The sequence below is a fragment of the Cryptomeria japonica genome, chromosome 8, assembly GCF_030272615.1.
Source record: "Cryptomeria japonica chromosome 8, Sugi_1.0, whole genome shotgun sequence".
NCBI classification, from domain to species: Eukaryota; Viridiplantae; Streptophyta; class Pinopsida; order Cupressales; family Cupressaceae; genus Cryptomeria; species Cryptomeria japonica.
The window spans coordinates 261,589,848-261,614,825 of record NC_081412.1 but is presented as its reverse complement, the minus strand read 5'-3'; the positions used below and the strand labels follow the sequence as shown (position 1 = coordinate 261,614,825).

At 37.1% G+C, this 24,978-nt stretch overlaps 1 protein-coding gene across 1 annotated transcript in view; it reads right to left on the bottom strand.

Moving 5' to 3' along the window:
• The window catches only part of LOC131066498 (gamma-soluble NSF attachment protein), a 43,729-nt gene extending 20,370 nt beyond the window's left edge, over positions 1-23,359 (bottom strand). The window contains exons 1-5 of the mRNA XM_058001268.2: positions 23,093-23,359; positions 18,513-18,580; positions 18,306-18,390; positions 18,001-18,159; positions 17,748-17,885 (exon numbers count right to left, since the gene is read on the bottom strand). Of these exons, the coding sequence (XP_057857251.2) occupies positions 17,748-17,885; positions 18,001-18,159; positions 18,306-18,390; positions 18,513-18,580; positions 23,093-23,154 (512 nt within the window). The 5' untranslated portion in view covers positions 23,155-23,359. The remainder of the gene's footprint in view (positions 1-17,747; positions 17,886-18,000; positions 18,160-18,305; positions 18,391-18,512; positions 18,581-23,092) is intronic.
• Positions 23,360-24,978: the final 1,619 nt, after the last annotated feature.

Genomic DNA, 24,978 nt, shown 5'->3' with positions numbered 1-24,978 from the left:
CTAATTAGGGCGTTGGGATGAAAGCATTATAAAAAGGCACTTGAGAGCTCATTTGACATATACTTGGCTAATTTATTCTCTCTGAGAGGCTTGAGAGCTTTGGCTTTTATTTATAGGAAAAATGAGGACAAAAACCCTTGGAAATCAGTGGATTAGACAAAAACCCAACTCCACATTGAGAGGTGAATCCACCCACGGTTCATCATTGAGCATATTTGTAGGTTTTACATCATTTTGGAGCTTCAATCAGTTAGCGTTTGAAGTTTATTTGCAGGTGGAAGAAATATTGCTTCAGATTTGGAGGTTTAATTGCCATATTTTCATAATACCTTGGACGGCTAAGGGTTTCGACATTAAACAAAGGAGATTTGTGTCCAAATTTCATTTTATTTGTAGACAATTGGAGAATACATCATTGCAGGTTGACTAGGGTTTGTTCACCATCATTTTGTGAAGGAAAAGAAAGATCAAGGTGGCTGATCAGATTTATGACTTGCTGGGTTTGTGTGAAAAGTCTATCTTTAATTCTATTGGAGTCATTTTGATATTTGTCTTGCATTAGACAGTGCCCTAATTGGAGCTCCTACTTGAGAGGAAGCCATTTGGCATTTTTGGCCTAGGGTTTCCTTTAACCATAATTTGTAACAGCCCTTGGAGCAGATCTGAGTGCCACATTTGGAGCAGCATTCTTGGTGGTTTGTGTTCAACTTGCATTAGGGTTTCATGCCCTAAACTTGGTGCCACTCCTAGGAGCACGATTTCAACATTTGTTGTTCATTTTGCCATGATTTGGTATGTATAAATCTTAGGTATTAATCTGATTTGGGACTGCAGCATTTCTGGGCATGATTGTCATGTTTTTGCCCAAGTTTGGATGTACTTTCAGACTTCTATATTCAGACTTATGACAGCAGAATTATCATCAAAGTTTCCGACTTGTGGTGTGCATTTATTGTTCATATATTGTGTATCTCATGTTGTATTTCATCTCTGATATTGGGCGAACCATTTGGCATAATAATTTGATGTGTCTTGATATTATTTATTGGCTACTATAAGTGTCTGATCAGTCCGAAAATAAAAAGGAAATCAGAAATTAGGGCAGAAAATCAGAAAGTTTGAAGATCAGAATTTTACATAATATCCTATTGGGGATATTACAGTGTTATAGTGTTTGACAAAGTAAATGAATTGGTTGCAATTTGGGGTGCGATACTTCAAGTTGTGCATATTGTTGCATGATCATAGTCAGTTGGGCTATCCTTGTCTACAATAGCAGCAAGAGTCATGTTGACGTGTTTTTTATGACCGTGTCTAACACAGAAAAAGTCACCAACAGTCACCTTATCCTCTCTTGATCAAGATTAGTCCGTATACTAGGGTCACTTAAAGTTCAAACAGCTAATTTCCAAGGTTCCTTCAGTGCAGGGACGTGACTCAGTTGTTTGATGGGTTTGCTGATAACCCAAGGGGACCTTACATATGTTGAAGAAAACTTATGCAAGCTCAATAATTTTTGTACAGATGATTTGCAATGAAAGCTCTAGTTTTGGATCTTTTGGATTTTGAATTATGCGGAAAGTAAATAGGAATATGGCAGAGGAAAACTAGACTAAAAGTAATCTAATCCTATGAACAAGGAGACGGGATAACTTGCACAAAATCCAACCACGCTTCGTTGTGCCAGCAACGCACAACTACACGAAGGCGGTGCAATCTTCAGAGGGTGTGTTAAATATTTTCAAATCATCAAGAGAAATCATCAAGAGAAATCATCAAATCGAACAATCTCTTCTGATAATCGAAGTTAAACATACACATATAACAGAGGCTCAGGCTAACTTTGCACGGTATGCAACAATCAGCTGCACACCAAAAGTATGAGCACGAATTTTGCACCAAGCGATCCTATCAAATCTAGATCGTCTAACAACATGAAAGCAAATCTAATCTATGAAGAGAATGAGACCATGCGAGCTCCAAAACAACACAAGAACACACCACAATGGAACAATGTATTAAGTGTTTGCTTCAAAAACTCTTAGCAACAATCTCTGACGATAGTCTCTCCTACTTTGCAAATGAGGGGGTCACCCCCTTATATAGGCCTCAAGCCATGATTACATGCAAAACCCTAATTAGGGTTTGCCCTAAAGATTCCCCACTCAAGGTGCAACAAGGTGGGAATCTCCAATTAATAACCCATCATGCCCATATACAATTAATTCAAAAGTACCCAAAATAGCATCCATTGCGCATTAAATGCACCATCTCCTTCAAATTCGCCCAACATGCGTTGAATATTCATCCATGCAAAAATCACCCCATTATGTCATAAATGATCCATCATTTCCACATGCGGCGGCTGCATGCAAAAGGAATCTGCCATAAATTCAACATGCAATGACCAGGTCACCATTTGGTCAAATATTCCGATAATGAATGCGCCACTCTACTGCCACGTGTTCAATAGATCCTCGCCATGCAAGTGGACCCCGTCGTCGTATATCCGCTCCTGCACATCTGGAATTGTTGGAAATGGAAAATTCGATTCAGGAAGAATTTTCTTGAAGTCTCTTCAACTTTCCTTGCTCAGAGAAGGTTTTTCATCAATTCTGCACATTTCCTATTTTTTAGGAAAATTTCCAAATTAGGGTTCCACGGTCTAGGAGAGAAAATTCTCATACGAATCCAAATCTGTAAAAAGTTTTGAAATGTGGATGTGATTTGATGCCCGGGAATGGATTTTTAAAAACTTTTCCTGGGGGAAATTTCTTGTTTAGTTCATCCCTGATTCCTTCCTTGCCTTAGAAATTTTATCTTCAATTCATCCTTGGATGTGATTTCTTGTTGTGGAGGAATTCTCCTTTGGAAAGAAATTTGTTCCTTACCCTGAGGAAGGAAATTCTTCATACCTTAGCAGCCAATTTTCATAATTTCCAAGAACTATGTCTTGAAGGAAGAAATTTCAAACACTTAGTCAATTTTTTACCTTTCCTAGAATTTCTTCTTCTTGGGTGCAATTCTTCCCCGATGAAGGAATTCATCTCTTTGTGCACTGTCCATAAGAAGATCATTTTAGCACACTCCTGTGTTTCTAGGCGGCATTTTACACTCGGTGGGGAATTCTTTCAATTCCATGGATTCCTTGCATTCCTCTATTTGGCGCTCCTTCTCTCACTTGGGCACTAAAATGCCTTGGTCAAGGACTCTTGCAATTTGCCTGTTTCTCCATGCACTCTTCATTCTAGCGCCCTCCACAAGGCTAGGGCGGAAATTCCTCCTGAGGAAGGAATTAATTGTTTTGTGAATTGTCCATGTCTTCTTTTCAACATCCCTATTTTCTAGGGGACCTCCTAAAGTTTAGGAGTCAGGTTCATTGGATGGAGAATTTCATCCCAATTCCGAATCTATAAAATTTTCCATACTCCGTTGAGATTTGGTGTCCAAAAATAGCAAATTCAAAAATTTGCTCGAGGGGAATTTTGCTTTTTATTCCTCCTTGACTCCTTGGATTCCATGCCTTAGGCAAAATTTCAACTTTTAGCTTGGGCGGAATTTTCACTATGCCAAGGATTCATGGAATTTTCCATCTGTCCTTGCCTAACCCATTTTGGCACCCAACTGCATACTTGGGCGCAATTTTCCTTTGGCCAAGGATTCCTGGATTTTTTCTTGTGTCCTTGCCTTCTCCATTTTGGCGCATGACTACATAGTTGGGTGGAATTTTGCTAATGCCAAGGATTCATGGATTTTTCCATCTGTCCTTGGCTTCTCCATTTTGGCGCCTGACTGCATACTTGGGTGGAATTTTGCTTTGGCCAAGGATTCATGGATTTTTCCATCTGTCCTTACCTTCTCCATTTTGGCGCCTGACTGCATAGTTGGGCGGAATTTTGCTAATGCCAAGGATTCATGGATTTTTCATTCTGTCCTTGGCTTCTCCATTTTGGCGCCTGACTGCATACTTGGGCGGAATTTTGCTCTGGCCAAGGATTCGTGGATTTTTCCATCTATCCTTGCCTTCTCCATTTTGGTGCCTGACTGCATAGTTGGGCGGAATTTTGCTAATGCCAAAGATTCATGGATTTTTCCATCTATCCTTGGCTTCTCCATTTTGGCGCCTGACTGCATACTTGGGCCGAATTTCACTCTTGCCAAGGATTCATGGATTTTTCCATCTGTCCTTGCCTTCTCCATTTTGGCGCCTGACTGCATACTTGGGCGGAATTTTGCTAATGCCAAGGATTCATGGATTTTTCCATCTGTCCTTGGCTTCTCCATTTTGGCACTTGTCTGCATACTTGGGCGGAATTTTGCTCTGGCCAAGGATTCATGGATTTTTCCATCTGTCCTTGCCTTCTCCAGTTTGGCGCCTGACTACATAGTTGGGCAGAATTTTGCTAATGCCAAGGATTCATGGATTTTTCCATCATTTAATCTCCCAGACTTGGAATATTTTGACCTCCTATGATTTTGAAGTGTTTTCCCGAGCTTTCCATTTTAGGCATGGATTTCTAGCACTTGACCCATTTCTGGCTGTCTTTGTCTGTTGTCTGACTTTCCGGAATTAGAAATGTCTGCGAACGTCTAATCCTTGTCGCCTTATCTGACTGACCCTGCCAATACCGACTTTCCAAAAATAGAAACCTTCCAAGTGTCAGCGTTAGATCCCTAGACAGGGTGCAGGAATGACTTACTATAAATAGAAACTTACTAAAAATAGAAATTGCTAAAAATAGTAAGTTTGATTTTTGGCAAAATGACGACATTCCGAGACTCGGAAAAATCCCTAAAAAATAGGGACTTTCTAAAAATAGAAAGTTGCTCCGTTTGGGCTCAAATTTTACTGGGAGGCCCCTTGGTGGGTCCTGATTCCAATCGTATGTTCAGTTTTCCAAAAACCCTAACAGGAACCCCTAAAATCTAGGACAAAAGGCAGAAACCCTAAAAAGGGACAAAACAAGCCCTAGACTTCATAGAATTCGCTCGACAGAGAAACAGATTAACTCTAACTGACCCCCGAACATCCGCAAACTGGAGAGATTGAAGAGATTGCCACCGAAACATACAAAAAAACAAGACCAAACGACCAAAAGGGTCTAGGGGGCCCCTATCTGGGATGGGGTGATGTGTGATTAGATCACAACAAGTCCCAACAGCATATAATTTATTTTTCGCAAACAAGTTTTTGATTGCTTAACTAATGCTATTAATATTAATAGACAAAAAATTTATATCTTTAGTAATTATCTAATATAATTAGGCTAGTCATAGCATTAAATTTGTTTAAATTAAAATGTTGAACATGACAAAAAAATTATTCCAAAGGTATGTTGAGGGATGCAATGGCAGTTGGGCCCTCTTATATTCCCCCTATAGAACACATTGTGTACCTCCCTCCTTGACAAACAATATTCAAAGGTGAACATATTCATGGAGATGATAAGACATGGACAAGGACTGGTTGTTCCATTGTCATCAGTGGGTGGAGTGATATTCAACATCAGCCATTCATTAATATTATTGTTAGATGTCCTACTAGTTCATAGTTTTTTAGAGCTGCTAATTGCTCTGGGAAATGTAATTTTTAGAGCTGATAATTGCTCTGGGAAATGTAAGGATGTTGAATACCAGTTTGCCCTTTTGATTGAGGCCATAGAGGAGGTTGGAACTTCCAATATTGTGTGAGTTGCAACAGTTTTAGCTTGTTCTTGTAAGTTAGCTGGTTTGATGGTTGAGAGAACTTATAAACATATTTTGGACTCAATGTTGTGCACATGCTTTGAACATTACTAACATAGATTGGGTGGACGTAGTTGTAGCCAAAGCTATAGACATACAAATGTTTGTATGTAACCATCACATTTCTTGCATTTTTCCAAACTTATTCAAAGAAAAAATTCCTCAAACCAGTCTGTTAGGTTGAAGGAAAGGCATGATGTTAGAGAAAAGTCTGAAACCCCAACTAGGAAAAAGTAAAGAGAGATGTTTCACAGAAAGGTATGTCAAGATGGCAAAGTCCAAAACTCTGACAAAAAGCTCAAGCTTGGACACAAAATCCATTGTACTCAAAGGAACTAAGACCAAGATAGCTAGGATTGATTTAGATTAGCTTATCAAAAAGAAATAGGCAAAGGAATTTCAGTTCCAATCAGAAATTTATTGAAAAGGGGGCATTACATGTCATCAATTTTGCCCCAACCCTCGATTCCTCACTGTTGATATTTTCAATGAAGCAAACTTCAGAAGAATTTTTCTCAGCCATGTAGAGGCCTTTTTCAAATCAATTTTTGTTTATTTGAGCAATTTTTCCATGCTCTCCAAGTACAAGATTTTTTGGTTGATGCACAGTTTTTCAAAAAATTACAAATTCTCATGAGTGTTGCTACATAGTTTCTGTTTCAGATCCTTCAAAGGCCTCATTTCAATTCGTATGGGATTCTTTCTTGCTGCAACTTTTTCTTTTTGAAATTGCATTATGTTTTTAGCTCTACACAATGGTGTTGTTGATTCATTATGATTTTGCTCCTAATCTATATTTTCCATTTTGAACCTCTTTTGATATTTGTAAAAGCATTGCGATCAAGTCCACTTGTTGATATTTGCTAGTGGCAATTATACATGCACTAGATATAAAGTACTTTAATCATACTGTGCTGGGGGGTCGTTACTGAGTTAATTCGGGGTATCTTCTTGTGGTTGTATTTGCATTCCTCTTGATTTGTGTTCTATCCTTCCTCCTCCATCATGGAGAGTGCTTCTATTCCACTTCTAACACCCTACAACTATTCTACATGGAAATCTAGATTAACAAATTGCTAAGAGGTTGTATAGGATAGTTCATGGGCTTGATGGAGAACCAAAAAATGAGCATGCAAAGACTAAGTGGTTGAATAGCTGTGCAGAAGTAATTGGATATTTCTGCTTGTATGTCTCTCCTGAGTTGTTTCACATTGAGCACCTTGCTACACAAATGACTATGTCAACTACAAAGCCAAAAATGCTTGGGCAAAAAAATGATATCCAAGGGCATTTGTTGGAAAATGAGCTAATAAATCTCGATACATGCAATTCTGGCAGCATGTAGGACTTCATTACCAAAATCAAGTTGCTAAGAGTACAATTGAAGGATTGTAAAATTGAAAAATCAGATACACAATTAATACTAAGTGTTCTTGTCTACCTTCTATGCTACAATGTGTGCTTTATGGAGTAAGTTTAAAATGCCTATCTTTGAGGATTTCACTATGTCTTTCACTAGGGAGAAAGATAAACTTATTCAAATGGGCACCTTGAAATCTTTGAAACCACAAGCTTTGCTTACAAGAGACAAGAAGGCTTATCTAGTGGCAATGAGGGAAAAAAACAAGCTTAAGAACACACAACAATCCACATTCATATTGTCATGACCCTGCAAATAAATACAACTGATCACAGCTTTATAAGATCTAATTGCAGCATCCAGCAAATAAAATCACAACCTCTTAATATTAAACCTGGGCAATAGGAATTAATAGGAGGCCGACCACAATTAAATAAATTAATTTCTCGCAAAAGGGCTGACTCAGAATATTGGCACATAATAAGGCTGACCAAAGATGTTAGCAATACCTCGTGAAAAGGGCTGACCCAGTAGTCAATTACCAGCGATTTCCTACAATGAATTATATTTAATTAAAATATAACTAAGGTTAAAGTCAGCAGTTAAGAGGGAGGTCCGTGACTCTTTAAAAGGGCAGCAATTGCAAATAGGTGTGTCCTTTCAAGACAAAAAGGTATGACCCTTTCCATTATGGAGGAGATAAAAGGAAGATCGAACAGATCACAGATCATTATCTAATCTGCACTCGTTGAGTAAAAGCAGAAGGCAGCATTCATCAACGATATCACATCAAATCAGATATACTTAACCTGCAACAGCAGACTAGAATTGAATACTCTGCAGATAAACTTGTATTCTACAAGTACTGGGTATGCATCATAATGGTCATATATTTAATATATTGGATATAGGAATAATAAGAGATGCTATTCAGTGTAAATTCCTAACTTATTTATTCAATTACTTATTCCCCCAACAAGTAACCATGTGGAGGTGAAAAGGAAATAGAAGGAAGGAGAGCAGATACGAGATCCCCTTCTAAGTAGGCCACCCCATGATGGATGACTGACGTGTTGTGACCTTTTCACACATCGCCCCATTACAAACGGGGACTCCCTCTTTTCCTACTTTCTGCGTTGGTTAGTTTAGGGTTTTGGCAGCATAGTGGGCAATTTTGAGTTCTCATGCCCGAGTCTCGGATTTTTGATCATGCCTAATTGTCGTTTAGGGTTTTTTTTTAAGTTATAGGATCAAGTGCGTAAAAGTTGAGATTTTAAATGGTCCTAGTTTTGTCTAAGTGTAAACCTTTTGAGCGTTAATGTGTTTTTGAACGTCCTTGTCGGTAAATTTTAAGTGTTTAGGTATTTTCAAGACCTTTAGGAGTTGTTTTCTCGATCCTAGGAACTTATTCAAGTTGATTTTGCACTTTATCCCGATAGGTTTCCTTTTGTTTCACTCAAATTTTGGTAAATTTGCCTAAGTCCCGATGCGTTATTGAAAATTCTAAGTGTCCAGATGATTTTGCGTGGTTAAACTGTTAAATTCCAGATGAAAATCCATGTTCTAAGGGTCAAAATGTCAAAACTCCAGATTGGAGGAGCTTTTCCCCCACATTCCTGATGACCCATGATTTTCCCCCCACTCAAAATCCTGACTGCTGGTGGGTTTCCACTAGAATCCAGATGGACCTAATTTTTCGCCCCACTCATTATCTAGACATGGGACGATTTTCCACCAAGATGCTTAAAAATTGACCAAGTGTGAGAATTTTTTCTGACAACCCACGATTTTCCACCAGGACTGCGGATGATTTTAATGAGGACTAAAATGATGATTCCTGATTCCTATCGATTTTCCACCAAAACTTTTATGAAGAGATTTCATAGATTTTAATGCGAATAGTGATTCCAGATCCTAGGCGAATTTCCACTAGGGATGATTTTGAGGATTTTGTGTTCGGATAGCCATCCAAACAGGGGTCGATTTTCCCCCTAGAGTGATTTTTTGTGCTACGTGGCAAATTTGAGCTGGAATGTTCACTCCAGACATAGATTGATTTTCCCTGGAGACAATTTTGTGCAAAGTTGATGAAATTTTGATGGGATTTTCATCCCAACATGGGGTGATTTTCCCCCAAATGGGCATTTAATAATTTTTCAAGATTTTTTATTGGGACTTTTATCCCAAATAAAATCGATTTTCCCCCAGAGGTCATTTTTTATCTAATTTTTAAAATCTTTCAAATAAATTGACCCACATTTAATTGTTTTTATAATTGTTTGCAATGAGCACTTAATGAATTTCACCTTCTAGAAGCAAATCGATTTTCCCCAGGCAAGTATAAGTAACAAATGTTTTATCCCACATTGCTTGTGTGGTGAGAGCTCAAGGTGAAAACAAGTTTAAAAGGAAGGTGGCCAGCAATATAATATTATTATATTTGCCAAGTGTGCTTCAAACTTGGGCGATTTTTCCTCCAACTGGCGAATTTGTTCAAGTGTCAAGTTGACATCATTGTGCTGAAGATTATTCTCATTGTGCATTTTTATTCATTCCCAGCCCTAGGCGATTTTCCTTGGCTGCCATTGGAGAGTATTGAAGCTACATTTCCAGACTTTGGCGATTTTTGGCTAGGTGGCGCCATTTTTGGAGAGAGACGATTTTTGTTTGGGGGTCATTTCCCTCCCCATTTTGGGGTGATTTTCTCCATCATTTGTGATGCCTTAGCCGGGAGATTGCTGATAGACATTTTCAGACCTGATATTTTCCTTCAATACTGAGATTTCTTACCTCCATCGCTGGCTGGAACTTCATTTTCAAACATATTTTCATTTCCAGCTAAATTCCACCCAAGGCAATTTTGTCTAGGGGCTGATTGGAGGCGTTCTCAGTCAATTTTCAGAGCTTCTAAGTGCTGTTGCAGGTCTGAGATGCGATTGTTGCAGGCTGTCCTCAGAAAAATACCATTTCCAGCCACTTACCTACCTTGGCGATTTTGCTTGGAGCTCATTCCTTTGATTTTTCGTGATCATTTTCAGGGTTTTTTGTTACTTTGCAAGGTGCTGGTAAGTCTGAAACCACCATTTTCAGACTTGTCCTCAGAAAATTTTATTTTACCAGCCACACATGTATGCCCAGAATTGATTGTTTTCACCATGGGAAAAGTTGTTTTTCATCAAATTTTGCATAACACGCAATTGCAACATGATTTTAAGAACTGATTTATAGAGTTGCAGGTTGTCTTCAGACTTATTGGCAGTCATTGTTGGACTTTGGGAAGGTGTCCTCAAACAACTTTTGTGTGAAAACACTAATTTTCACACCTTTCCTAGTTCATTTCCTGATCCGGTATACTCCTTTGCACTCTAATTTGGATAAATGTCTAAGTATAAGGAGGTGTCTCCAGACTTTGCTAAGTCTGAAAATTTATGATTTTAATGATTTCATGAGGGTTTCATACCCTAATATTGTCATTTCATTGAGAATGTGGATAAAGTTCCTGATTTCCATCCCTAAATTTGTCTAAATCATTAGGAAATCAGAACTAGTTATCAAGATATATTTTCCGAAGCGTCTAACCTCCAGCTTCATACACGTGCAATGTCGAAGTCCGGAATTCAGAGTAGCCGGAAACTCCTTTGTCCCTCCCTGGGCACGCGTGTCCTCATATTCGTTCCCGTATCCGAAACAAATATGTATCCGATATAGCCCGAATACACATTGAATACTGTACCCACATGTGCCCAAAAAACCTTGATTTCCAACCATGCTAGATACTATGTGATTTGATTTTTTAAAAATTTGACCAAAATCTTCTTAAATTTAATTTTAAAAAACTTCATTTATGCATTTTTTTTTTAAATTGCTATAAACAAAACCTACACCCAATGAGAATTGAGTGACCCATTTTTCGGTTATCTTCCAATGCAACTATGCTATTTTTGCATATTGTAAAATGTTAAATCAACTTATCATTATATGTGTAGCAATAATGTGTCTATATTGCTTTTGAAGTAATGAAAATCTCCTCGAATAATTTTAAAAAATTGTGTCAAACATATGTGTGTGTTTTTTTATGAATGATGTATCCAATAGTATCCATATTTGGGGTCTTAAAAAATGGTCGTATCCGTATTTGTATCCGTATCCATGTCCATGCAACTTTGTCGGAATTAGCATGCAGAGGGAACAACAAAGGATAGTTGAGATGGGATTCTATCCAAAATCCAAGATGTCGTCCAAATGGAAGGAGATTACAGACACGAACATGCATTTCCTGAACATGGGCCAGATGTGACAGCGGATGTTCGGAATTGGAAGCCAGATTCCTTCCCCAGCTTAAGTGAATATTATGAAGAGTGGTATTTATCAAGCCGCTGGATTTCCGCAGTCCATACAGTGCAACGAGCTAATCCTGGAGTGTGCACAATGTTATGATCCTCGCTCTCGAATGATCAAGACTCCTAAGTGTGCCATCATTGCCTACCTTGCTGAGGATGCGATTGCTGAGGTGTTTGGAATTCCATGTGGGATAGACATGAAAGATAGAACCAAGGATGAATATGAAGAAAGATATAAGAAGGTGGATGCGTGCAAGACTGTAGTGAACAAGGAATGGATAATCGAACCTAAGACTCATCATTCCAAGGCTCACAAGACACTCATGTGCACAAATTTCAAAGATGAGTATGGTGATTTAGTATTCCTGCTTAACCAAGTGATGGGGATGCCGCAGGGTGCAATATACGATGGATGGATGTTCTATTTTATCCAGGATTGTCTGAAAGGAACATTGATTAATTGGTCAAAAATCATAAGTGACAATCTAGATTTTCAGTTGAGGAATGTGGAGAGATCTAGGTCATTCGCCATGACTTCCTATTTAGTGTACCTGTTTGCACAATTTGTTACCTATAAAGGATTGATATGCAAAGGGAGAGTCGGGAATGGACAAGGACGATTCAGGAGTTATGAGTGCTATCCATAGCTAAACATGTATCAAATTGAAGATTATAAGGGAGTGAATGATGCATTCACTATGTACATAACGCGGATGTTGCAAGGCGGGATCCACAGGAGGTTGTCCAAGGAGGCAACAGAGCTGATAGAGAAATATGGATCGTGGTACATACAGTTTCCCACTTTCACATACCTAAGGATTCATGGATTTCAATCCAAACCTTACAGGCTTCCTAGGTATCCTACAGACAGAATGATATTACTTGAGGTGGTGAGACAACTTCTGGAATTTGATCTTATCCAGAAGAATAAACGTAGAACAGACATGTCATTTCCTATTTTCATAGGGAAGACATTGGAGGTTTGCCAATCCATCCCAGCAGCTAGCACAGCAGTTGAGGAACTTGCATTCTATCGATTTGCAACATATAAGAAAAGAGAGAAGTATGAAGAAGAGAATATCAGACTTAGAGAGTATATTGCAGGGATAAGGCGTGAGAATCCCACCCTTATTTCCTCTATTGCAATTGATCGTGGACTACATTCACATTATGAGGCAACGAGAGATACACTCTCAAACATGGAGAAATGGATTAATATACAAAGAGACAGGCGGATGATTTCCTTACTCATTTTGTCTAGGCTTATGACAGGACAACAGGGCTCATATTCAAATTAAGGTATTTAGAGGGAGTTTGGGAGGAATTTCGACCTATTCGGGAGAAGACTATTCCATGCCTCAAAGCTTTTAAGAAAGTTCCTATGTCCACATTGATCAGAGAGAATATTGTGCATAATGGAGATAGACACGATTTCCATGGTTGGTATTGTTCATTGGCCATGAAGAAATCAACTTATGAAAGCGCACATAAGAGTTGTGCAGATATGGAAGGATCAATGCATGATATTCAGTCGAAGATCTTTGCTTCAATTGAGGAACTATTGGGAGTTGATGTCAGTGAAGCCAGTGGTTTACACTTAGCAGAATTGAGAGACAAAATGAAGTTCATGTACTTCAATCAGTTAGACTCTTTGAAGAAGAGTCAAATAGATGATTTGGTCTCTTTGTTGATTCATATTCACAATTCGTAGAAGCTCATGTCAAATTGGGAGAAGACCTTGGATGCTTGCTCGGATGCGTTGGACGTGATTGATTTACAGCAGGATACCTTACGCAGCATTTCCATGGAGGAGTTAGATTTTGTATTAGCTAGATTCTTGGATTATGTTGTGAAAGAAAGAGATGCATGATGGAATCTTCTAGAAAATTCCCTATTTGATGACTAGGTGTCTTTCTATTGGGCCATATGTTGGTGGCTCCATTTTTTATGTAAACCCTAATTAGGGCAACTCTAGAGTTTTGTTGGCATGATCTTGGGCCTTGATTTTGATTGAATCTTGGCCATCCATTTTGTATGAGATTCTATATATACCTCATTGCCTCTCATTTGTAAGAGAGATTTTTTAGAATTGTTGGTAGATGCTGCAAATTTGAATATAAATCATTGTTCAACTTGATGGTGATTTTGTTTAAGTGTTGTTTTGCATTCAAGGTTCTCAATTCCTCCAAGTTAAATTAGAATTTTAGATTAGAATTTGCTTTCATGTTTGTTAGATTGAATGAAAGAATTTGTTGAATGTATTTGTGTGGAATCCTTTATCCATACCACTAGCCTCTTACTGATTGTAAGTGTGCCTTGCGTGGTCAACTGAAAATTTATGCAAACTTAACTTCGATTATTATATGTCCATTGTTATGCATCAACTTGGGTGGTATCAATGCTTGATGGTAGTAATTTGAAAATCTATGAAATATACCTTAGATGATTGCACTAAGCTTGTGTCAAAATCTGTTCGATTTGATGGTGAGACCTTGCCTAATTTGATTCCACTGAATTTGTTCCTCATTTCTTGCATTCTATGTTTAGAATAGAATTCCTATCCCTATTCCTTTTGTCCTTGTTTAGAAAGTCTTGTTAGAATTAAGTCCAGAACTACATCGCCATATCCTAAGTTATCGGCACACCCATTCCACATTCATGATAATTAAAGTTGATTCGAACAATTGTGTAAGTCCCCAAGTGAAAACAGCAATTCACATCGACCATTGAGTTACCCACTCGTCAAGACCTGACTGTAGAAACCTTGGAATCATTTTAGTTGATCTTACCCTTAGCATCTGAGGTGATTTTGTTCAAGAGAGGGTAAAGTACTTTGGTATTTTATTCTGATGTTTGCATATGCATAAACTCACATCAACATGACGTATCTACCATATGTGGGCCAAGGGGTAATTGCATTCTGCCCTTGGGCTTAGATAGGAGGATTTTAGGGTGCCCTATTGCAGTTTCCTCTCCAAACTCTATGATGGTTGATTGTTGGAGAAGTCAAAATCATAAGCAAGTGAATAAGGTGATATGAATAGGGAGGGCAGAGACTAGCTCCTCCATTAGGTAGGTAGGCCACACCATGATGGATGACTAATGTGTATGCCACAAGTGGGCCAAGGGGGTGTTGTATCCACCATGGGCTTAATTGAAGGATGCTTTGGACACCCTATCATGTTCCCCTCATTCAACCCCTATTATGGTTGAACTCTTAAATGAGCTATAGATATTACATGTTTTGTCTAAATGGTAAAGATGATATGATACATACATATATATATATATATACACATACACACATACACACATACATACATACATACATATATATATACACACGCGCATATATATATGATATATATATGTTTGATCCCTAATCCTTGTAGAAATAATTGGTATATATATATATACACACACACACACACACATTATATATATATATATACACACACACACACACACATTATATATATATATATACACACACATGATATATATATATATATGTTTGATCCCTAATCCTTGTAGAAATAATTGGTCTTATGAATTATATTTCCAATCATGTCTAACATGATTGCAGGACCTAAACCAATATTTATCTTGCTTAAAACATTTTAATTGGTAAAGTTATAACTCTAACTATATTACATTTCTTATTTTAATGGAACTTGTGATTTTAGGGCAAGATTTAGGGCAATCCCAAAAGAGGCGATTAGACATATCCACAAACGAACATAACAATTCCTCTTTCAAAGGGGAATCATCTACGAAGGAGACACCCAAATTTGCATATTGCAAGAAACTTGGACATAATGAACACCAAATGTTATTCAAAATTGAAGAATCTTTCAATGCAGAACCAAATCAAATTACCTTCAACTATGTCAAGAGGTTCATCGTTTTCCTCTTCTACATTATTAAAGAAACAGAAGGGCAATTCACTTGTTGCAATTGCAAATTCCTTGATTTTGGAGCTTCATATCATATGGCTTCATCACACATGTGTTTTGTTCATTTGAAACTTATTCTACACCACATATCTTGATGGGTAACAACACATATAGTGTTTGTGGGAGAGGGTCTATTGGCATGTGTGAAGGAACATTCAATATTTTTTCTTGCATACCTTCATTGTCAATTAATCTACTTCTACCTATCAAATCAGACATACTGGTACAAGGAAAAGTGTTGAGTTTACACCAAATTATGTGGTCATTCAAGATTTGCTAAGTAGGGATATTGTTACAAATGGGGAGGCAAATGATCAATTGAGAATGTACACCTTCTTACATTTTGCTCTTTTTATTCCTTCAACTGATGTTCAAACTTACATTTTGCACTTGCTATTCCTTCAATTGATGTTCAAACTTAGGCATACAGTGTGGACACTTCTTAGGATATACAATACAATCATTTGAACCTTGGAATACTTTCATTGACTAAGGTTCTAGAGATATGTGTTGACATTCCATCTGGGTCATCTCCTTCTTCAGAGTTTAGTGTAGCTTCCAATGGGACTTCCAAAGGTTGGACTTTTCCTCCTTGACCATGTTTTTGCGCCCTACCTCAATCTTGGAGCGCATTTGCTAGGAAGTGGAGGAATTTCCTTGGAAAGGAAAATTCTTCCTTGACATGAAATTTGCGCTCTACCTCTTCCTTGGGTGCATTTTAGGTGCGGAGGAGGAATTTGAAGGAATTGAAGAATTCCTCCTTGACATCATTTTAGCACCCACACCTAGCTTGGAGTGCATTTTACCCATGGTGCAGGGATTTTGAGGAGTTTTGAACTTTCCTCCTTACCTTGTTTTTTTTGCACTCATCATCTGGACTCGTGCCATTTTTGGATTGAGGAGGATTTGAGATTTCTCAATGAAGGAAAACTTTCTTGACTTTGAGTAGATTTTTCATGCTTTTGCCATTTCAAGAAAGAATTCCAGACACAACCAAATTTCCGATCAACTGCCTGCTTTTTCAACTTTTCGGATTTAGATATTGGATTTTCAGGAATGTTCTGCCATCAATGTCTTGCCAACTGCCAAAGATAGACCTGCCAAAAATAGACTTACTAAAAATAGTAAGTCAAATTAGGCAAACTGAGGGACGGGGATACTTAATAAAAATAGTAAATTTGTTTAAATGCAAAATTGGGCCAATCTAGGATGCAATGAAACTTACTAAAAATAGTAAGTGCTTAGAATTCACTCAAATTTCACGGGTAGCTTCCTTGAAGGGTTCTTATTTCATTGCTTCGTTCAGATTTATCAAAACCCTAAGCTACTGACCTCAATTCTAAGTCTGAAGGGTAAAACACTAAAATAGACAAAACAAGCTCTAGACTTAGCCAAATTTACTCAAAACACTTGTAGACTTGACCAAAATTCGCCAAAACATTTGGGGACCTGGGGAGATCGAAGAGACTACTGCTAAACAAACCAAAAGACCAAGTGGACCAAAAATGTAGGGGGTCCCCATTTGGAATGGGGTGATGTGTGATTAGGTCACAACACTACCCACCTCATATCCTCTTGCAAATAATCTCATTTGTATATTTGCATCATTCAATAGAATAGAATTATTCTCTCATTTTGAGTCTCCCCGTGCTTTCATTGAAGCTCCTAAATCTTGGTTGGTTACCTCCATAGCCAAATCTTACAAATATATGATGCATTTCTTTTAAAAAAGAAAAACAAATGTTTGTGCTTTCCTTGTAGCAATTTTTTGCTTCCTAAAGCAAACCCATGACAAATGGCTATCTAATATAATTATATAACACGTGATTTTTGTTGGTGTATAGTGTCATTTATATATGTAATAAGTAGATTGAGCTTTCCTCTAAGTCAAGTCCGTGTATAAAATTCATGCAGAAATGCAAACAATGAAATCTAAAACTTACTTTAGTCACACAGTACATGAAATCATACAAAGCCTAAGGAAAAGAGGTGATCAAGATCCTTGAACTGAAAAAAGCATATGGAATTTGAAAAATACAACTGCTACAAAAGTGAGGAGTAAGGAGGCACTTGAAACACACACTTTAACATCTCTAAGAACCCTCTAAAAGCAATCAAATATGAATCCTAAATCAGGTAAAAATATTCTTCAAGAATGCGAACACTTGAGTTACAAATGCAAATAGGCATAGGACTCCAAGATCAGGAAACAGACCCCTATAATAGCTGATCAGGATTACTTCTGCCCAGTTTTTAAATACAGTTTCCTTTACCATGAGATCCCACAATCAATTTGCATATACATGTAAATAATCATATATTAATGTTAACAAAAATGACTTGTACCTTTCCAACTTCAGATAAAGGTTAGCTGCATCACGATAGATGTCAAAGGCCATTTGTTCCTTGCCTTCATCTTCAAGTATACCACAAGCGTCAATATACATTCGCACTGCCTCATCTGGTACAGCATCCTCCAGGGCACTGAAGCATAAATTTCGTTTCTCAAATGAGCCCTAAAACCCAACCCTAAAAGGGCAAGCTTATTACATACATTTTACAATAAAACAGTACTATGTTGTTTTGAAAGTTCTCTTACCGTGCCCCCCTTGCAAGAGCATCTGAAGCAGGTTGTGGTTTCCCACACTCTGTATACAACTCACAAGCTCTCCTATAATAATCTGCAACTTCGTTCCAGTTTTCAAGTTCCTTGGCTAAGGCTCCAGCTGACTCCAAATGCTTGGCAGCCTGCCATGGTCTGTAACAGTTCTGTCAAGGATGACACCTTCAAACCAAATAATATTATTACATAGTGGCAAATCAAATAAAATGCAGAACAAGACTGGCAATGCCTTTTTTGTTCAATTCTTCCAGTTGTGACCATTGAAAAACACATAAGGATACGATGAGAGCCTCTCTTGACCTGTTGCAGCCTTTTCAAATGCTTCTTTTGCTTTTGCATTTTCTTTGGCAAATCTGAACGCAATAGCTTCACACAAAGAACCAAACACAGTCAACTAAGAACAGAAAACCAATACAGCATGGTCAAAACAATTATATATTATTAACAAATAGACATGGTCGGAATACTTCTTAATAGGATATGCCTACCTGCTTGCTCATACAAAAGAGTAGCGCTATTCCAGTCAACACTCCACCTTGTAAAACTTAACTTTGTTCTGCATGTGTCACAGTTTAGTAGCTTAAGATGAATATGCATGAACAATAGCAAATAAATGTTCAAGACTGCAGTCAGCATTCCTTCTATTTATATTTTAATATCAATACTTTAAATATATCTACTTAATATTATGTCACCTGGAAAGAGGAAACAGGTAATGAGATGGTGACTTACTTTTAATAAATTTACCAAAGTAAATGAATAAGGGCACAAATATATTCTATATGAATATAGTCATTGGAAGATGTGTGTAGGGAGGGGAAGAGAGTGGAAGGGAGGCAAAGGGAGGGAGATTGGAGCTCTTGTTCTTCAACTCAAGTTTCCAGATGACTATTTTGACACGGACAAGAGCTTCCAACAAATACAACAATTAGAAATCCAGACTATAAAAAAGTTCTTATCAAATGACAACCAAATCCAAATCAATTAAGAATCAAAACCACTCCAGATGCAAAACAGAATTTTGATGGGACTTTCAGGAATAATCCAAGTACCATAGGTTACGGTAGGATTATAAGACATACTAAGGGGCAGGTAAAAATTGGTTTGAATCAAATATGGGCTTTATTAGGTACCAAATTTGCCTGGAAAATGGACTAACTCAGCCTTATTTTGAAGGTGATTCTAAAAAAATCATTATTGATTTATTGAGCAAATAATAGTAAGGTAAAACTAGAAACCTAGTTGTTAAAGGCAAGAGCCAAGGAAGCTTGCCAGTTAGCTTAACTTTTATATTCAACTATGTTTGGACATATGAGGGAGCATCAAACCATCTATCAGTGGGTTGCTGCTTCCAGGTTTAAATGAAATCGACTATGAATTGAAAGGGGAAAACAGAAAACCTGATTTAGAATAATTGTGGTTACTGCCAAACGTAGCAACAGATAAATAGGCAGCCAGCAACTACCAGCCATATTGCCCCAACTTATCAAATTTTAAAAAGATTCTCAAACTAAAGTCTCCAACAGTTTTCTATTCCAATAGTTTGGAGGGTGGGGATGAAAACTGTGTGAACTGATTGAGTTTTTCTGTTTTCATTCTTTTAGAGTAGCAAGGTACCGCAGTCATGGTTGAGAAAAGGTAGAGACAACCAAAGGAAGAGTTGAGAGGAAATGTGATCGTCAAAGACACAAATGCAGGAAAGTCACTTATAACTCTATGGCCCAAATTTTAAGACGACTAAAAAATGGAGCTGCTTGTCCAAGATATATATACAGAAGAGACATGCCAAAGGGTTGGTTGCTCAAAGGAAAAAGGAAGCTGAGGATGGAGACAAAAACAGCCAAGAAAACATGCAAACCTTTGAGATCCTGGTAAAATGAAAGGGCAGAAGAACAGTTTTACCTTATAAGTAAAACAGTATTTAGGTATGTAAGATCCTTTGAAGGGTTTACATTGTAATTCTCAAAAAACATGCAAGAATCTAGAGAGATTATGACTGCAACAGGAGAGAGAGAGACAACTAAAAACTTTTGCCAATCTCTGGTGGCTCGGATCAATCTATGCAAGCCGATAACAAGGTCCTGATGCTGAAGAAAAGAGTGTATTTCTTGAGAATCAATTGAAAGGGACTCACAAAGCTACCAACTGGGAATTTCAAGAGATAAAATTCAAGTTCGCTGTGAAATAGAAGAAAGAAACCAAAATTAATGTTGAGGCCATTGTTAGAAAGATCGGGAACATTCCTGTTAATGTGTATCCAGAGGTGACAACAATCAAAATTATCCAGTCTATAAATGATCAAGAACCCTCTTGAATGACAATCACAGTGTTATAGTTATATGTCTGGTCACCAGATTAGATTCTCCACATATACTCTATACTTCATAGATAGACAGAGAGTGTTAAGTTCAAAGGCTATAATATAGCTGGCCATTTTTCAATTTGGTTCCCTCGAGCGATTATGTTTTAGTCATTAATAGGATCTGATACTGAGTCTATGCATCTCACAGCAATGTATCTTGTTATATATACTCCTTGTGTTTATGGCCTTGCCTGCCATGATGTGTCTTTGTTTATATCTAATATAAGTCACTCTTCTTCCTACCAAACCAATGGGACAAATAATTACTATGGTAGTATTTTGACCACTTATATCATTCTAGGAATATTTATTGTGCCGTGATTTTCTGTCTTAGTCTTTTATCCGTCCTTAAACAAAGACCCATGTCAAATATTAACTAGTTTTAGTAACAATGAAACGAAATCATATTGGATCAATAATTAAGTTCTCATTGCTTTTACATATCAAACGCACCATAAAGCATTGCATACACAAACTAAAGATTTAACTCAGTATTACACTATAAAATACAAATCGTGAAGAGAATAATTTCAAGCTCTAAATGAGAAACACCCTAACCATAATTGATTAATAATTTAATAATACTAGTTAGATAATTGTACTCACTAATAGCTATAGTTGGAGATTTTATATCCAGTTAATTCATAAGCAATCTGTGTATTGAGAAAGAGCATAAATCATTATGCTTCTAATATCTTGATCTTCTTTGTTTGCTGGACAAGGAGAAATAACACAGAAGGCTGTGTACAAGAAAACGGAATGGATGCCTGAAATGTCCTGCAGTTTAATCGTGTTCCCTTCTTTCAAAACAAAATATATCCCCTGGGCATAAAGAAACTTCAGCATCAGCAATTCCTCTGGTACTCCCCCCTCCTCCCTACATTTCATAAGACCTAACTCCAGAGGCATTCCTGTGCTTCTAATATCTTGACCTTCTTTGTTTACTGGACAAGGAGAAATAAAACAGAAGGCTGTGTACAAGAAAACGAAATGGATGCCTGATATATCCTGCATTTCAGACATGTTCCCTTCCTTCAAAACGAAATATATCCCCTAGGCATAAAGAAACATCAGCAGCAACAATTCCTCTGGTACTCCTCCCACCCTCCCCACATTTCATAAGACCTACCTCCAGAGGCACCATCTATACAAATTTTGAATGTCTACATTTTCTGGGCTTGATTTCCCATCTGAGCTCATCGAGTGTGTGCATGGTATATTGTTTAGAAAATGTTTCTACCTATCATAACCACCAGGAAAAGGGATATGAGTATGGGGAAGTCAATTTAAAATTGGGTAGTATATGATTACGGAAACAACTTTATTTATTATTAATATGGTCACCAGGAGATGGGAGTACAGGAATAGGGATGGGTCTCCGTCCCTGAAATTGATTTTATAGGCAATTTTGCAGCATTGGTCAAAAACTGCTTTAAATCGAAGTCAAAAGCTTTCAATGGAAGCTCAAGTGTTAATTCATAAATCAAAGACATTAAATGGACAACAACAAAGTCATTACTGAGTTTAATAACTAAATAGGCCAAGGACGAACAGAATTCCAAATACAAAAATAAGCTCCGCAGACAAACAAGTTAAAAATGTTCGACACTCTAGTACCACAGCAGAAAGCTAAGTGTATGTCTACAACAACTGTCAATTGACAAGATGCTTTTCCAGTTTCAGATGATTAGCTTGGAACGAGTGGAAGTCTACAGTGAAAAACATAAAAAATAGTCAAGTGGTCCTTGGTCTGTTCACAAAGATCCCATCAGGGATCAATTCTAGCTGACTGCAAGAACTGACACATGAGGGATAAGGTCAGGCTCATGCCCCCAGACAACTTTGGCATGATAGAAACCCCTCAATCCTTAGCTACTAACTAATTATCCATGCACCCAATGCCCACAGGCTGCTAAAATTTATAAAATGTTTATCCTCTAAATAAAAAAACATAAAAAATTCAATACATAGGGAAAACCAAGAATAATATCTGAATGGGATTCCAAAACAAAGGCAAACTTCAAATACATACTAAACTTTAGGCGATGCAATACAATTGTAGGTAGATCTGCAAGCTCCGGTTTATGCCCAAACTTGTTTTGAAGGCTGAAACGTAGAGGTAAGAAATATGCGCAACATACAAGATAAAAGGAAGACACGCCAAACTGGCATCTGGCTTTGTTCTGACCTCAAAAAACAAACCCTTATAGGTTTTCACGAGAGAGGTCTCATCCGCCAAATTGGCATTGGCCTAGCAGTGACCTCAAAATATAACCTTGAGCTCTACAATTTTTAAAAAGGAACTGCATAGAAGCAAAATTCTTTCAACCAGGCAATTCAAATTGAGGATTTCATGGCGATGGCAACAACTTTAGTTCCAATAGAACAGTAACGAATTAGCCATATATTTACATTCTTCAAATGACCGGATAACAACGGCCCAAACTATACTACAACAATCCTCAGTAAAAGATTTCACTGAATTGGGGAATTATTAGCGAAGACCGTCATAAAATGAAATTGTCATAAACAACTAAGACTATGTAGCTGCCAATCGCAATGCGGCTAAGGAGTGTGACTGGAGAACAGATACAATCAAATAATTTTACCCTTCCAAATCATGATTTCTATGTTAAATAATTGATAATTTGAAGCATAGTCTGAAAAATATGGCGATCATTTAACATGGTGAAATTAGAGACATACAATTTATCTGCTTTCTTCATCATCTTCTCGGCTTCTTCAATGCTGGGCTTTATCTGAGCCATGGCTATCCAACGCTGATGAATTCAGTGAGCTTATGAAATTATGTCCACCACCAGCAGCACTTGATTTCAAAAGCCGAGCATCTCAGGAAATTTGGGATCTAAGTAACTTCACTTTTTCAATAAATGTAGCCAGTCTTGTAATTTATATCGCTGAGAGTAAAGGTATTTACTATTAAAAAATAGTTAAAATACAGTTAAAAAAAATTGAAGCATATAATTTAGCCGATAAAAAATTATAGTACAATCTTAAAAAAAATATTCCAGCTAAAAAACTATGAGTGGTTATTCTATGAATATTATTTGTGTCTTTTTTCCGTGTCTTGCAAAATTAGTTTATTTATTAAATAAAATAAAAATTAAAAAAAATTATTTTGTGTATTTTTTACTTGTCTTACAAAATTAATTTATTTATTAAAAAAATAATATATTAATTTTAAAAATATTTAGATTGATTAAATAATGTAATTAGTTAGATACATAATTAATTTAGATATATGAATTGGGATTATAATAATCAATGTTAAATTAAATGTAAGAATTAAATGAATTTAAATATGATGTTTAGTTAAAATCCCATCTCACATTGTTTAGATGGGAGGAGGAGACAGTCGAGCGGGAGTTTCCTTTTCAAAAAATAATCAATGGAGGGCAGAGGTAGATCGACAGTCAAGAGCAGGTTTTATCAGACACTTTTATCTTCAGTCGTTCAACAGACCAAAGCAGAAGAGAGGGTATTCCAATCAAGATAGGAATGGTTGGGTCAGAAACCAGAATATTAAATACTACGGTCAATCAAAGGTTCACCATGAGAATCAAGGTTTCTTTTCATCCCCCCCCCGGCCCCAACGTCAGACCAAGGGCAAACAACCTATCTTTGACATTTGCCTAGACAACATGTAATGTCCCCATTTTAGCAGACATGGTTTTTTTGGGTGATTAGCCTATCATTCTGACCCTCGTAGGCTAATGAGTGTGGATAGAGGGTCTTCTGAGGCTTGTATCGTCTCCAGAGTTCAGTGTGTTTCGATCTGGCTTTCATTTGGTATCATTTGGACTTCATTTGCTATACTTACTATTTATAGAAAGTTGAGATGTTAGAGATGGACCCCTTCTATTTTTAGTAAAGGGGTATGATCATATGCAGCTTCATCATGTCAGCTTCCCAGTTTAGACGGCATTCAAAAATGTTGAGTATTAATGGAATTATTAATGTTTATTTAGTTTAAATAAACATTAATGTTTTGAGCTTATATTCTTAAGTTATAATATAATTTTATATTATAACTTAAGTAAGGGTCCAAGTATCATTAAAGGGGACCATTTAATTAATTAAGTGTGGCTCTTTTACGAAGGTGAAATATTAAATGACAAAGTGAAAATATTATATCATTAAATGTCATTTAATATCATTGATTGATTTAATGCCTTATCGGAGAAAATCGAACCTTCATGGGAAATATATATATATATAAGGCTTTTGAAAAGAAGAGAAGGGGGATTGATCATTGTTATTTTTTATGAGAAAACTTGTCTCTTGGCTTTGGAGAAGAAGCTAGGGTTTCTGCAGCTTGTCCAGAGTATCGGCATTGGAGAATGTGAAGACTTCATTGCATCAATAATCTAAGGGTGTGAGATATTCATCTGAAGTTGCTCCTAGGGTTGGCTTCATCCAAAAGTTGACATTGTGTTGATTGGGAATTTATTTTCAGATTTATTGGCATAGCTGAGGGCATATGTATATGGCAGATTGAGAACATCATACAGAGGGTTTATTTGCTGCTACAGTGTCGTGAACAGTGCGCGTGAACAATGCGCATGAACAGT